The sequence below is a fragment of the Nyctereutes procyonoides genome, unplaced genomic scaffold, assembly GCF_905146905.1.
Source record: "Nyctereutes procyonoides isolate TBG_1078 unplaced genomic scaffold, NYPRO_anot_genome, whole genome shotgun sequence".
NCBI lineage: Eukaryota > Metazoa > Chordata > Mammalia > Carnivora > Canidae > Nyctereutes > Nyctereutes procyonoides.
Window position 1 is genome coordinate 3,109,379 of NW_026575117.1, and position 16,417 is coordinate 3,125,795.

Sequence of the window (16,417 nt, forward strand, 5' to 3'; positions counted from 1 at the left end):
TCCCTATAAGGACAGCAGGTCTTATGTCCTAGGATAAGGTAAGTTAGCTAAAGCTGAGTTGGAAGATTGTGATTGGTGTATGTGAGGTTTCCTTGACAGGTGTTTCCTGTAAGCACAGGCTGACTTAGGTTTAGATTTTGTGACATGGGCCAGGCCACCGGCAGTGGGGCTTCCATCTTGTGTATATCTTCCATCTTGATATACACGTTTATTTTATCAGTTTCTAATGATATTTTTGAAGTATTGATGTCAGATCACTGGACTCTTGTCACTGGGCAAGAAATTCACCTAAAAATCAGATAGGGCTGGAGGTAGATTGGGGTAGGGGCCCTGACTGGGGCCAGTAGTAAGATCCTGTGGTTGATGGGCTGAGGCTGTTGAAGTTTCTGAAGATCACAGGTATGAGAAGAGATTTTACAGTCTTACTTCCTTGAGTCACACAGCTTACTTCCTGTGAGGGCACTTGGGAAAGAGGCTCCAGGAAGGGGCCCCAAGAAGAGGATCTTATATTCTGGGGATGTTGAAGGTGAACAAATGGTGATGAGGATGATGGCAGAAAGCAGGAAAAGGAAACTGGCCTTCACTGGATATGCATGATGCACCACACGCTCTGCTAGTACTCAAATTTTCTTTTCTTTTCCAAAAGCCTTGAGTGCAGTGATTCTCAATGAGGGGCAGTTTTGCCTTTGAGAGAACATTTGTCACAGTCTAGAGACATTTTTGTTTTCACAACTAGGGGGTGCCACTGGCATCTAGTGGGTGGGGTCAGAGATGCTGGTAATCATTCTACGATGTACAGGACAGTTCCTCACAATAGTTCCCCAATGAGAACTATTTGGCCCCAAGTGTCAAAAGCACTGAGGCTGAGAAATCCTGCGTGCAAGGTAGGCATGACCACCTTCATTTTTATAGACAAGTAATCTGAGCTTGTGAGAAGCTAGCTGACATTCAAAACTAGACTTATATAGCTCCAAGGCCCAAGCTCCTTCACCATGCCATAGTGATAGGAAAAGTGATGGGAATAAGTAAAGGTAAAGAACCAGGGCACAAGTTAGGGTTCAAAAGACATCTGCTGAAGGAACAAGCAAAAGGATGAATGCCAGGTTTGCCTGGATGGCTCAGTCAGTTGGGCGTCCAACTCTTGTTTTTGACTTGTATCTAATTCTACAAATCCTAACAGGACTATTTCTAGCTATACATTTCACATCAGCTATAGCAACAACCCAATCTTCTTCCATCATTCCCCCTGCCACTGCATGCGTGCTCTATCAAATAAATAAATAAATCTTAAAAAAAAAAGAAGAATGATACCAGAGGAGACTAAGAGGATGAGTCTAATCATCCTATTGCCACCCTGACACATATCCTTGTTCTTGCTCCACAGCCCATGAGTAGTAAGTCAGGGATTATAATACCAAAGAAAATCAAATAATGGTGGGTGGCCCCAAGTCCCCCCACCCCGCCCCCCGTCAGTTTCAGGAGCACCAGGGCCTCCAAATGAAACTTGAAGTCAGAGAAGACTGGCTGTTTATTCTGTTCAGTTGCCTTATCTAAAGAGAAATAAAGAGATGAAGAGATAGGAGGTTCTGAGCTGAGTTTGGGTGATCATTCCCTTCTTACTCCCAGAGGTTGAGCCCAGCTGTGTCCCAAAAGAAGAGGAAGTTGTTTCCCAGTTTCTAAAATTTCTGTGAATTTGGAATTGGGCTGAGCCAGATCCATTCTGGGAAGCTCTGAATCTTCTGGGAGGGAACAGTTGAGAGGAAAAACGGTGGAAGGGGAGGAGCCTGTGATAAAACAACATTTCTTTTCACTTCCTCTTTTGGATTTCAGAATTTGTCTGTCCTCTGGGGTGGAATCTGTCAAGTCTCAAGAGAAGCCTGTGCCTGCCACACTGGTGCTGCTAGAGCTGACGTGTGCCAGGACCTCTCGGTCCTCTCCCTCCCTGCTGCTGATAGTGACCAGGCTGGTTGCATGCCCTGCCTTCGTCGTTTGGGTGACATGCTACTGTGGGCAGCTCTGCTACTCCTGGGTGAGTCCTGTCCTCACGGTGGGGCGGAGGCAGGTGCACTTTCCTAACTCAGCTGCTGCTACCTGGGTTGGGCTGAGCTTGGGCAAGGATGAGGGGTAGCAGGGAAGCGATCAGGAGAATGGGGAGGGTCAAGAGGCTGATGAAGATCAAACCACTGGCTTGGGCAAATGACGAAATTGGCAGAGTAGTTGTTGTTTTCAGTGTCTTTTGCCCAATATCCCTGGGCAGCCAGGTCCCTGATGTCCTGCTGCTACCTACATCTGAACCTGCTCTGAGGAAAGCCCAGTGACCTAGACTTGAGTGGCTAATGAGTGGCCAGGGTGCTTCCTTTCCTTAGAAATCTGTGTTTCACAGGGACCAAATCTTAGATGGGAGTGCGGATGTTGTCTTGGACGAGGGGTGGGCAGGAAGCAATAGGGCACTTCGTGGTGGGGCAGTACCCATTCTCTGTGCCCCTGAAGCCACTTTAGGCAGCAGAACCCTATTCTGTGTATGTGTTAGATTCCCCTGGGAAGAAGCACAAAAGGGTCTGGGTTATCCAGGGAACAGGGACTCAGAGAACTCAAAACCCGGGCATTTCTGGAATCGTCAATCATAGGACCAGAGAAATCATGCATGCTTCCTTGTACTACACACGCATTGGGAAAGGTCCTGGCTCTAATCAGCGAGAAATTCGGGGTCCTAGGTCCAGATGGTGGGAGGAAGTCTAAGGAGGCCAACTAGGGGAGCCCTATTACCAGGATTGTCTCTCTAAGCTCAATTCCTAGAGTTTCTACCCTCAAATACACCTTAGGATGGCCCCAGAGGAAGACATGTAGTCCCTCTCAAGATAGGTGCTATGACTTATAATAAAATCTGGTCATCTCTGGAAGCCCTTGGCCCTCAATGCTGAATGATACGGGGTTAGGAGGTAGAGGTGAGGAAGAGAGAGTATTCCTTCCTGAGCAGGACAAAATGGACTGAAGTAGAATAACAGGTAAAAGGAGCATTAAACTATCTCATTTTTCATGTGAAGAAGCTCGGGCCTGGAGAGGTGATATGCTTCTCCATCTCTGCTGATAGAGTCACCTGGGCCAGACTCTTGGACACAACTTGATATTTTCTTCCATTTGCCTTTTTGCTAAGTCACCAAGGATGTGCTCCATTTCCCCATTCTTATTTGGACCGCAATATTTAGGCCTTCATCACTCAATAACTCAACTTCTACAACAGCCTCTGATCCCATCTCAACTATTCCTGTCTCCTCTACTCTGAATCTGTGCTGCACACCAAGGCCATGACATCTTCAAGTACAGCTATAGCTGAGTCACTGAACTTCAGAAATGCCTCCGGTGCTGCTCCATTGCCTGCTAACTAAGGCCCCAATCCTACCCTCTTAACCATGTTCCCATTGGCCCAAGTGGATCTTCCTCTACAACCAGGCACTGCATTTCCCACTTTCTACAGATTCCACAAACTGCCTTGCTTAAACATTAAATAATTGCTATGAACAGGCCCTATTCTAGGACTTGGGAGATTTACCAAAGAACAAGACAGACAGCCTTCCTGATATAAAGCACAAAGACTTTGTCTCCCTTACAATGACTCTATTGAGTGTGTATTCACGACCATTTGTTGAATGTGGAATGAATACATGGCTGATGACTTCTCTAGACTCTTCTCATCTCTTTCTTGTTTCTCCTCTACCCCTCCTCTTAGGCTCTACTTCTTTATTTGCTCCCTATTTACTGTCCCGCTTGCCAACCTGACATACCCTGTTTTTTAGTTATCACTTCTATGTCGACAACTTCCAAACCTGTCTTTCTTGCTTATGTCAACTACATTTTATGTTTTCACCTGCTGGTTGGACCTCTCCGCAATGATATGTACGTTTCTTACAAACAGTTATATAGGTGTGAGCACAAGTAACCTTGTTCCCAGCCATCCACTTACATTACCCCCACTCTCATCAAGTGCCAGGTTTCCTCAGTTTTGCCCCTTAAATTTCTCTCATGTGCGTGTCTTTTTCAATTCCTATTGTCAATACAACTGTGGCCCCTCCTATCTCCCACCTAGACTCATTCAATAAGTGATTTCCAGAGCATTGGCAAATAAAATTGATATGGCTACTGCCCTCTTTGTGCTTGTATTCTCCTAGGAGATATAAACAACATATAGACAGACACACAGGAATAAATATACATTGGAAAGGGCCATGAATATGTAAACAGGATACTTTGATAAGAGTAGTTTTTGTGGGGAAGAAGAAAGGGCAGCCTACTTAAATAAAATGATATGGAGTGCATTTTCTGAGGAGGTGACACTTGAGCTGGGACTCTGAGTATGGCAAGGATCTAGCTATTTGAAGAGACAAAGGAAACAGGTCTAGAGAAGAGGGATCAACAAACACAAAAGCTCCAAGTGTGAAGAATTTAAACAAGGCTGGTGTTATGGGAGCTCAATGAATGGAGGAAGAGGGGCTTGAGATGAGGCGGGAGAGGTGAGTAAGACCCTTGTCCCATGCGGCCTTGTAAAGATGTACTTTTATTTCAAGAGCAGAGGAAGGCTTTTGAAGGCTTCTAATCAAGGGAGTGATATTATCTGACCTGATATTTTAAAGACAACTCTAGCCTTTCTATGGGAAGTGGATTATAGGGGACAAAGGAATGAGGAGAGGAGTTGGGAAGCAAGAGAAAGTTGATGGGGACTTAAACTAGAATGGTAGCCGTGAGTAGGGAGCGAAGTTGATGGACTCAGGGCATGAGTCAGAAGCAGAATCAACAAGATTCACTGATGTGAAGGAAAGAGGCTCAGGAGAGAGAGGGAAATAAAGATGACTTACAGTTTTCAAGCATGAGTAACGGGGGAGATGGTGAAGATGTACACTTGTCTGGGAAGAATGGGAAAGAAAAGTAGTGGACTTAAGAAGGCAGAGTCCAGGGATCCCTGGGTGGCGCAGCGGTTTGGCGCCTGCCTTTGGCCCGGGGCGTGATCCTGGAGACCCGGGATCGAATCCCACGTCGGGCTCCCGGTGCATGGAGCCTGCTTCTCCCTCTGCCTGTGTCTCTGCCTCTCTCTCTCTCACTGTGTGTCTATCATAAAAAAAAAAAGGCAGAGTCCAAATTGCAGAGAATGGAAGGAGTATAAATGAGCGCAGACAATGTAGAAAAAAAAGAGAAATCTGGCTATGAAAGGGAGCAAAGGAATAATTTTGGAATTATAGGTGGGATCAAGCTTTTTTTTTTTTTTTAACGAAAGATCCTGGAAAATGCTTATGTTGATGGGAAAGATCCAGCTAAGAAGGAATTGGGGATGCAGAAGAGGGTGGGAATAACAGAGAGGGGGAAATCCTTGTGAGGGTGATAGGGATTGTGAACCAGGATAGAGAGTGACCATGGAGAGGAGGACCGAGACTTCCCCCAGTGAACAGCAAGAAAGGAAGTTGGGCAGAGGGGCAGAGAGGTTAGACATTTGAATTGGGGGAAGGTGTGAGATTTCCTGTCTAACTGCTTTTATTTTCTGTGAAGTATGAAGGAAAGGCATCCACTTTAGGCAAGAAGGGATTGGAGGCAGAAGACAGGAAAGTTTTGAGAATGAGGAAAAGATGAGTGTCACTGCTGAAAGCCATAGAGCAGATTTACTAGAGAAAGTGTCAAACTGGCAGTTCAGTGCCCTTTTGAATATGGTGACCATTGATTTATAGAGACACCCATTGCCTGCTTGTGTGGTCATTTTAGTACCACAGAGCTGAACAAGTAAAGGTGTGGACTGTACAGTTGGATTTAACAGAGACAGAGAAGGGCAAGGGAGTTAAGGAGATTTGCATGGAGGGGATTTTTTTTTGGAAGTGATTCTTGTAATGATGAGTCATCAAATCTAAACCCTGGGCTGATCTTTGCTTTCTCTCTTAAACAGCTCCAGTCGCTGGGACACCTGGTAAGTACTCCACCCACATCCTCTCCCTCCCCCAGCTACCCTCTTCTTGTGCTCCCAGCACCCCGCCTGGAGGTGAATGCACCTAGAAAGCACCAGTAACCCAGGACTGAGGTGGAGCCAGGAAGGAGTAATGCTCCCAGGAGATGCCCTGACCCTTTACCTGTCTCCTTTCTCTTTCCCCTCCTCTCAGAGAAGCAGAGGATAGGCAGCCGTGGTGCACAGGTGCTTTAACCCTTCTGGTTCTGAGAGGGTGAGACATCACAGATATTGTCCCAGAAAATAACTCACCCCCCTCTCTCAGTAAAATCAAGAGCCCAAACATTTTTCGTTTTAGCTGCACGCGAAATCCCATCATCTGCCTAGATTATCTCCATGTGTTGATAAATCCTCCACTTTGCATGCCTCTGAGGGCTTCAGGGCCTTGTTCTCTGAACAGAAATAGGAAGAGATTGATTGATTGATTGCACCTCGGTGAAGTACATGCTGCTGCGCACTCCTTTCTCAATACTAGGAAGCTCCCTACCTCCCAGGCTCCCAGGGAGGGGATGGGGATGCAGTTCTCCCTGGGGCACTGACCCCAGGGCTCCTTAGACTAGACCTCCAGCCTTTCTTTCTTTTTCTTTCTGAGGCCACAGAGACTCCTCTGTACTTTGGTGCCAGGACAGGTCTATTCTAAGGGACAAAGATTGACATCAGGTCAGAATAGAAACCTGATGTCTGACTCATGCCGACACCTCCACCAGCTGCCCCCACTTGTCTTCATCTGGCTCTAGAGTTTATCCACTAGTGCCCAAAATGCCTCAGTTCACAGGGGAAAAAAGTGAGTTCCAAAAAAGGTATGGATGTGTAGTGTGTGTGTGTGTGTGTGTGTGTGTGTGTGAGAGAGAGAGAGAGAGAGAGAGAGAGAGAGAGAAGGAAAGGAAGGAAGGAAGGAAGGAAGGAAGGAAGGAAGGAAGGAAGGAAGAACTGTTTAGGATGACCCCTAGTGAGTCATCCTAGAGTGTTCCAGGATGTTCTAGTGTTTCTAGAGTGTTTGCCTGGCCCCTCTCTCCCTTTCTCTTACGTTTTGCTCTCTGTCTGAGGAATGGTCAAGCTCCCTGAGAGCACCTGGCTTCCCGAGGGCCCCTGCGGCGGGATGTATGAGTGAGAGGAATTAGTTACAGCTACAGAACAGTTCTGGGTTCCACTCTTGATGTCCCCAGCAGGACCAGAGGTGCTTCACTGTCTGGAATCCGGGGCCTGCCTAGGATCTTGGGGCTCCCTTTGCTTCAGCTTCATCTTCTCTCTGCCACCCAGCAGGTCTCCCGAAGTCTGTCCTGGACCTCGAGCCTCCGTGGATCAACGTACTCCAGGGTGACTCCGTGACTCTGAAGTGCCAGGGGGCCCACAGAGCTGAGGAGCACACCCAGTGGTACCATAATGGGAGCTTCCTCCCAATCCTGGTCCAGTCCAACTACAGCTTTGAGGCCAAAAAACAGGACAGTGGGGAGTACAGATGCCAGATGTACCAGACCAGCGTCAGTGACCCTGTGCATCTGGATGTGACTTCCGGTCAGTGGAGGAAGGCCCAGGGGAGTGTCTGGGAGGACAAGGAAAGATGAAATCTGCTTACATGGCAGAGCTTTTGAGGGAAGGGGGGGCAGCAGCCTGTTTACTGGAAAGCATCGTGGTGAGTTGTTTGAAGATGTTTTCATCCACTCACTTCCCTTTTCATCCACTCCCTTTGCTTAGCATGTGTGGTGGCGGTGGATGGTCCTGAGATTCCTCAGAATATGTTAGGTTGTTTTGCCTCAGTCCTGATGGAGCAAGAAGGTTACCAGGCTACAAAGAAACACCAGGGGTATGAGAGCAGCAGAAGGAAAATCTGACTGCATAAAAACCCATTTTTGTGGCTATCATGAAGCATAAACAGACCACAGCTGGGCCCTCAGCCTGGGCACTACTAGCCATGTGACTATGGTGATTTGCCTGCCATTGGGTTTGACTCCTGGTCTACTTGTGCGGGTATTAATGCCTCCCTCCCCAGGTCTGGTGATAATCAGCATTTCCCCGCCCCCTGCTATCTATGCGACTTGACCTGAAAGTTGTGGGTTTTTTTTTTTATTAGAAAGAAGGAGGAAGGGAGAGAGAGAGGGAGGAAGGGAGGGGCAGAGGCAGAGGGAGAGAGAGAATCTCAAGCAGGCTCTACGCCCAGCACAGAGCCCAACACGGCCTCGATCTCGCAACCCTGAGATCATGACCTGACCCGGAACCAAGAGTTGAATGCTTAACCGACGGAGCCACCCAGGTGCCCCCCGAAAGTTATGTTTTAACTATGTTTGCATTTCCAGCCCCCGACAAGGGCAGGGCTTAATAAACATTTACTAAACAGATAAATGATTTTACAAAGCTTCTGGCAAAAAGTAACTTCTCCATAAAGAAAAGCCATCAAGTGGGATCCCTGGGTGGCTCAGCAGTTGGGCGTCTGCCTTTGGGTCAGGGCATGATCCTGGAGACCTGGGATCGAGTCCCATGTTGGGCTCCCCTCAGGGAGCCTGCTTCTCCCTCTGTCTGTGTCTCTCATGAATAAGTAAATAAAATTAAAAGAAAAGTCATCATGTGACTATGATGAATGTTGTCACTGTTACTCTTCATTGGGCCCTTTCCCTCACCTGATTCCTAAATTTTCCTCAAAAGCACAGTGAGGGCATCCCACCCCTGAGACTGAGCGTGTCCCCGTGTAGCCACAGGCTTGTGAAGGAGATGTGGGCATTTATGGCTTCTCTGCAAGGCTTCCAGGAGGCTGCAGAGGAGTTTCGTTCCCAGACTGATGGATGCTTGAGGAACATCTCATGAATGAATGCCACGAACATTAAGCTGGCCCCTGTTCTCAAGATCCGCGCCAAGACAGGTGTCCGCGGGGAGGGCTAAGGGCTAAGGTCGCACGGACCAGCCGAAGGCAGACACCCCCATCATCCGGGTTGTAACTGGTACCAGCAGAGACTTTGCAGCGAAGGAAAGAGCCTTCTGATGACCCACGTCTTCTACTGCGGGGATGGCCGAGGCGAAAGAGAAGGGCAGGAATTGGTTGCTGGTGCTACATGGCAACTTTGGCATCTTCTTTGGGTTCTCCCTCATTTATTCTTTTAAAAGATTTTATTTACTCATGAGAGACACAGAGAAAGAGGGAGGGGAGAGGAGAGAGAGAGAGAGAGAGAGAGAGAGAGAGGCAGAGACAAGGCAGAGGGAGAAGCAGGCTCCATGCAGGGACCCCGACGTGGGACTCGATCCCGGGTCTCCAGGATCACTCCCTGGGCCGAAGGCAGACGCTAAACTGCTGAGCCACCCAGGGATCCCCTAATTCTTTTTTTTTTCTAAGATTTTATTTATTTGAGAGAGAGAGCGAGAGAGAGCATGAGTGGGGGGGAGGGGCAGAGGGAGAGGGAGAAGCAGATTCCCCACTGAGCAGAGAAGACCCGACCCCCATTCCAAAACCCCAAGATCACGACCTGAGCCGGAGGCAGACGCTTAACCAACTGAGCCCCCAGGTGCCCCCCTTCTAATTCTGCTCTTTTCTTGTACCTCACCTCTCTTTCCAATTCCAGCTCAGCGCTGGCCTCCAGCTTTAGGGTAAAGATGTACGTGAGCTGAGGTCAGCAGTACAAATATCCCCCTTAGGCTCTATTATACAACAAAAATACTATTTTTTCTTCCTTGGTAAAGGGATAAAAATTGGGAGGGAAAAAGTACACAGTAGGGTGATGACACACCTTTAAAGACCCTGCTGCAGTGAAACTCCACATTAACCAACATACACCCAACAAGCTAGTACTTGTTGGATCTCCGTGACTTCCTACTCTCCTGAAAGACATGTCTCTGCTGTGTCCCCTCACCTGTCATCTTCTAGGTCAGACTGGGTCCCTCTCCTTCCTCCCTCAGGGAAGGACTGTACCCAGGACTCTCTTGTATCCTTCCTGCAGGAGCCTATTGGGCAGGACAGGGCTGTTGCTGCCTTCTCCCAGGACAGGAAAGAGAAGACAGGCATAACCTGAACTCCTACCCTGTGCCAGGCACGACTGTAGATGCCTAATGTTGTTATGTCCATTTTCACAGAGGAGGAATCCAAGGCCCAGAAGAGGCCCAAGACCGTAGAGCTCCCAAACGATGGAGCCAGCATTAAGGCCAGAGCCACTGGATTCCAAACTTAAGCTCTTCCCTCCACACACTGAGTCCCACTGGTAAGGATGGTCTCAGAGTTGAGTCAAGACCTCCCGGGTCCTAGGGTCCCTTTGTGTCTTTCAGACTGGCTGCTGCTCCAGACCCCTCGCCTGGTGTTCCAGAAGGGGGAGTCCATCAGGCTGAGGTGCCACAGCTGGAAGAACAAGCTTCTGTACAAGATCACATTCTTCCAGAATGGAAAATCCAAGCAGTTTTCTTCTCTGAATTCCACATTCTTCATCCCAGAAGCAAACCTCAGTCACAGTGGCCACTACCACTGCACAGGGATGATAGGGCAGATGCTGCGCTTGTCACAGCCTGTGGCCATCACTGTCCAAGGTGGGAACTCTGTTGCGATGAAGGAAGGATGATGATCAGGGGCCGGACAATTATGGCCAAGGTCATATGGGTCTACTTGGAGGTCTGAGAAATGCCATGGCCCAAACAGTTGGCCACTGAGGCAAAGCAGGGAGGACTGGGGGCCTTGAGAAATATTGGCCCTGGGCAGCAGTAGGGGCTGGGGCTTGGAGCCCTCAGCTTCAGGCCACAGGTGGAAAGGCTGTGTGCCCCTGAAACGCAGGCCCCGTGCTAGGGACAGGGAAGGAGTTCCTTAAGCTCCCGGGCGTTCCAGAAACCTGAGGTTTTCTTGTTTCTTCTTAGGTCTCATGTTAGGCCCATTCACTCCCCAAGGCATGGCATGTCCCTGACAGTTCAAGGCCTTGCGGGATCCGGTTGTGGTGCCTCCCCCTGGGGGAGGCTTCGGGTCCCCCTCCCTGCTCTCTCGGAGGGCTGACAGAAGCCCTTGCCTCCACCCCTACACCCTCAGTAGCCTGCCTTTACTAGATTAGGGGAGACACCTGTGGGGGGAGGCACAAGTCCAGTCCCAGCCCGGTCTGTGCAGGTGAGGTGGGGGAAGGACCCAGACAAGGGACAAGGGACCCGGACACAAAGCAGCTCCTAGGGAGGAGCCCTGAGCAAGAGCACGGGAGGTGGACGGTACAGCCTGTCCTGAGGTCTGTCTTCCTCAGGATCCGACTCGAGTGACTCCTCCGTGGTGATGACAATTGTGTCTGCGGTTGCTGGCACGGCCGTCGTGGCCATCCTTGCTGCTGTAGTGGCCTGGCTCCGCCTCAGGCGAAAGCAAACTTCAGGTTTGTGGCTTCTCTCGGTTCCTCTTGCTGTCAGTTCCTACTGGGCCAAGACCCTAACCGGAACATTGCCGTACCCTCCTCTTTGGGCCAAGAGAATCCTTATAATTCAGACATAGCCTCATATTTCATTCATTCATTCATTCATTGATTCATTGATTCATTGATTCATTCAACGAGGCTTGAAAACACTTGCGTATGTGTCAAGCCCTGCGCTGGGCACGGCGGCCCTCGAGGAGGCCAGTCTCCACTCGCAAGGAGCTCACGGTGCGGTGGGGTTGACAGGGGGACACGAGGGACGCAAGAGCCTACGCCAAGCCTGGCGTGAGCCCAGGGAGAAGCTTGCAGCCAAGGCAGCCGTAGCACATGTTGTGGGACCCCCCGGTCCCGGTTTAAACCTCAGCGCCACAGCGGGGTGACCTTGGGGGAGTTGTTCAGGGTCTCTGGGCCCATGTTTCTTCATCCAGAAATGAGGACACTAAGAGAACCCCTAGGATTGTATGAGGGCGAGTGATGCTGAACTCTTAGCCGGGCCTGGTTCGTAAGGGACAGCACATGACAGAGCTGTCACCCTTCTGGAGGAGGTGACATCCAAGGGTAGCAGGCAGCTGCGAAGAGGCTGGAAGAGCATTGCCGGCCTAAGGACCAAGGCGGGGACGCGGGGAGCGCGGGTGGCCACGGGGCGGTGTGGGTGGGGAGGCAAGGAAGGTGTGTAAGGCGTGTGCTGTGGGCACATGGGGTGGGGGGTGGGGGCAGGTTAGAGCAGGAGGCTGTGCTCTGGGGCTGGTGAGACTGGGGTGGGGGGACCGGGGGTGGGGGTGGGTGGGTGGAGACCTGGCTCACTGGCCAGGCACCGGCACAGTTTGCCCAGCAGCCCGAGGCACCCTGAGCTCTTCTCCCAGGGGTGCCCCGCGAACTCCGGCTCCGGAAAGCTGTCCTTTGCCCCTTAGCACCGATGTCAAGGAGCGCAGGGAGGAGGCCAGGCGCTCTGGAAATCTAATAAGCAAATTGTCACAGTTCATCGCACTGGAAAGCGAGCTTCCTGGAGACAAAGTCTAGAGATGCCCAGAGAGAGGGGGGAAAAGACCCCGCACCCCTGAGGGAGAAGGGCCTACTCCTAGTACCTCCCAAAGGCCAAGCACCTTGGCCTCGTGCACCTGCCCTGGTTCCTGATGCTCTACAAATAGGAGATTCACAAGGAGGGGAGGCATGTGCGGGGGAGGGGGCCCGTTGGTTCTAACCCAATCCTGCTCCTGGGCCTTGCCTGCGGACTCAGGCCTCACCCCATAACCCTACTAACCTGCTCTGTGCCCCTCCTCGTAGCTCCCCTGGGAAGCCCTGAGCACAGGGAAATGGGAGAGAGGCTCCCTGAGGCAGCAGGTGAGTGCCCTCCCCGTGTGGGGGCTGCAGGCGCCAGCGGCCTGTGTGAGTTGGGCTGGGGGCTGCCAGCTGGGAGAGGGAGGGGGCGGCGGGAGGAGGAGGGGCTCCAATCGCTTGGTCGCTTCTGAGACTAACTCCTCGGCCTGGCCTGTCAGGCCTGTCGGCCTGTCGCAGATAGAGAGGGCAGGGCTGTGCATTTGGGAGCTGGGGATGCTGGGGGCATTTCCAGGGCAGGAAGTCAGGGAGATTTGGGTCCCTCTGTGGGGTTGGGCAGAGCTGGCACAGGACAGAGGTTGGGAGTGGGAAGACAGACCAAGGGGATTAAGAGGGAAAGAGAGGGAGACCGAGGGAATAATTCCCAGACGTGTTGAGGAGCCTGTCTCCGGGTTGATGGGGTACGGGTGGGGCATTAGGAGGAGATCTGAGATGGAGAAAGTTCTAGGGGCCTGGGTGCACTAGGGGGCTTCATTTTTGGGCAAAGTCTGTCTCTGATGCCCGCGTGCATTAAGTTTATTAAACATGAGCCTGGCCCTGGCTCTGTAGTGAAGCTGGAGCACGAGGGAACCTGGGACTTTCCAGAGGGGCTCCTGGACAGCAGAAACAGGGAGAGGAGGCCCTCGAGGACCCTGTGTCAGATGGCCGGAGTGTGACTCAGAGTGGAACCAACAGATTCGAGAGCTTGAGCAAAATGCCACTTGTCGCGCTGTGCTTTGAGCCAGGCCTTTGTGTTCTTGGCCACATCCAGTGGGGATGGGGGGCCTGAGGCCCCACCAGGCCAAACCAGATCTAGAGAAGAGCCCAAACACCAGGAGAACAGCCCCTTGGAGTTTTGGCTCTGTCTGCACTGGCACGAATATGTTTCATAAGCACTTATGTCACAGCCAGGACCGGGGCTCATGGCTTCCCATCAGCGAGCTGGGATCGTTGAGAAATGCATTGGAAGGAGAGTTCGGGAGGTGGTTTGTTCCAGAATCTGGAGCATGGGAAACAGAGACTCTCTGTGTCCAGGGGGTGAGTGGAGACACTAGATGCATTGTCTCACCCCCTCCCACCCCCACCTGAGGAATGCTGCTTTGCAGATACTGGGACTACTTTTCACACTGGCAAAATGAATTCATTGGCAAAAAACATGTGGGAAATTGATGTGTTTTAGCTATTTACCAGGGAAAGCCCTGGCTTGTTTGCTTGCTTCCCTCTTCCTCCCTGGCTTTCACTGTTGCGCTTTCTTTCCTTTTAATGTCAGGGAGTATCACATTCTTCAAAGTGGGACAAAGATGCGCTGCATCTGGCCAGGGCTAAAGCACCCCCCCTCCCCGTCTTCTCTCCCTGAAGACCACGGTTGGCAAAAATCTGGACTTTACTTCCCTATGATGCTGAATATCCAACCCCCCATCTCTTCCCCGACATCTCAGATCCCTAAAGCTGGCTGTTTTTTTTTTATTTTTTTTAATTTATTTTTTTAAGCTGGCTGGAGAAAAAGTCAGCTAGCCATTCTCTGAAAACCGCGCAGCACAGATGAGGGACTTCCTCTGCCAGTGTGGCCGGGGTGTGACTCACTCTCTTGCACCTCCTCTCCCCACCCCCAAACCCGGTTATTATCTAAATTCATCTTGTTTTTAAGAAAATGTGAAAGGTAGCCATCTTTGGTGACAGTTTCTTTTAAATCGCTTGGCTGTCTTCAAGTATAACTGGAGTCTGGGCAGCGCACGAAGCTCTTGGCCTACAGGTCCTTGTTTCGTGTCTGTTCAGGCTCTGGTTCTGTGGCCTCCCTGCCAGAGTGGTAGGCCCTCTTCTGCAGTGCCCTGCAGTTCTTATTTATTCATGCATTCGCTCATTCATTCATTTAAGATAGAAGGAGAGCACGAATTCATGCGACCTTGAGTGCAGGAGCAGCGGAAGGAGGGGCAGGGGGAGAGGGAGAAGCAGATGCCCCCCTGAGCAGAGGGCTCGACCCCAGGACCCCGAGATCATGACCTGAGCAGAAGGCAGGTGCTTAACCCACCCAGGCGCCTCTGACCTCTGTCCTTTCCGCCCACAGCCAATGTCACTGATACCGAAGAGGCTGCCAAAATTGAGGTGAGCCACCCCAGCCATCCCCCGTTGCCCCTCCTCCCCTGCTGCCTCCACCCCTGTGACTGCTCCCTTCTGCCATCTCCAGGCTGAGAACACCATCACCTACTCGCTCCTCCAGCACCCGGAGGAGGAGACAGAGGCCCCGGATTACCAGAACCAGATTTAGTCTCCATCGACTTGCCTGAGACCCAGGGAAGAGAATCCGAGAGACCGGGACGCAGGTCCGAGTTCCCCGTGGGAAAGACAAGAGGATGCCACAGCTCCAGAGAAGGAGGGGGACCCTTCCAGGGTCATCTGCGTGAATCCTGAAGGCTCCCTGTCCTCAAAGTCACAGACTGTACTGGTTCCTTCTGTGTCTCAGCACTTCGCGCCATCTAGACTCTTCTCCATACATCCACAAAGCAGATACAAATTACTTGGATTAGGAGATCGTAGCAACATGGGAAAGGCTTATGTTATAGGTTACCTGAGAAAAATTATGTAGGTGTATATGATTCAGGAATGTTGAAACAGACTGACGTTTGCCAACATCTTAGAAGTGGTGGTTTCGGGGTGATGAGATTATTGGTGATTTTCATTTTCTTTATTTTTCTGTACAGATCATGTATTACATTTTATAATAAAATACTAGAAAAACAGCATGCCCTTTGCCTTCCAAAGGCTGTGTGGGTTGGAGTGTGGACTGACCTGTTTCTTCTCAAGGATAAAAATCTTGGGGAGGTGGTAACAGGTAGGAGGTGTGGGAGAGGGAAGATTTGGAGTGTAGGGAGAGTGTCCCTCTTCTTAAAACTGAATACTCTTGGGGCCCCTGGGTGGCTCAGTGGTTGAGCATTTGCCTTTGGCTCAGGTCACGATCCCTGGGTCCTCGGATCAAGTCCCACATCAGGCTCCCCGCAGGAAGGCTGCCTCTCCTCTGCCTATATCTCTGCTTCTCTCTTTGTGTCTCTGATGAATAAATAAACATAAAAAAATTAATACTCTTCTTCCAATGGATTTGTCTTCTGGTTCCCATGTCTTCTTCCTCTTCCTCCCATGGCAAAGAAAACAATCACTTTGTTTTGCAAAACCAGTTCTCAGGAAGCCAAGCTTCAGATGAGTCCTCCGTGGAGATTGCTGACTCTTCCTGCGCCTCTTCTATTTACCAGAAGGATGTGACCTTCTCAGAGAAGCCATCCTGGCAGGTTAAAAACATGACTCACAGCTTCTCTGGGGGTTTGGTGGGTGCCCTTGGAGAAGCCTCGTTTTCCTGGGACTCTCATGACTTCCTTTTGGGACATTCTTGCTTTCAGGATTTAGCAGCTTCCTTTCCTGTATAGTTTCCGTAGCTTTCTATGATATTCACATTTTATTTTATTTTTTTTAAGATTTTATTTATTTATTTGACACAGAGAGAGTGAGAGGGAGCATGAGTGGGGTAGAGGGGCAGAGGGAGAGGGAGAAGCAGACTCCTTGCTGAGCAGGGAAATCTACTCGGGGCTGGATCCCGGGACCCTGAGATCATGACCTGAGCTGAAGGCAGTCGCTTAACTGACTGAGCCACCCAGGCGCCCCAATACACACATTGTATTCTATTTATTTTAAAAGAGAGAGCAAGAGCGTGCATGCACGTAGGTGTGTGCAAGTGGAGTGGGGAACGGGCAGAGGATCTTAAGCAGGCTCCATGCCCAGCGAGAAG

At 50.5% G+C, this 16,417-nt stretch overlaps 1 protein-coding gene across 1 annotated transcript; it reads left to right on the forward strand.

Moving 5' to 3' along the window:
• Positions 1-1,774: 1,774 nt before the first annotated feature.
• Positions 1,775-15,383, forward strand: FCGR2B (Fc gamma receptor IIb). Its single transcript, XM_055334251.1, has 7 exons — positions 1,775-2,029; positions 5,924-5,944; positions 7,241-7,495; positions 10,226-10,480; positions 11,170-11,292; positions 14,708-14,745; positions 14,828-15,383. Exons 1-7 carry the CDS (start codon positions 1,972-1,974, stop codon positions 14,906-14,908), a joined length of 831 nt encoding a protein of 276 aa, XP_055190226.1. The 5' UTR covers positions 1,775-1,971; the 3' UTR covers positions 14,909-15,383.
• The last annotated feature ends 1,034 nt before the right edge of the window (positions 15,384-16,417 follow it).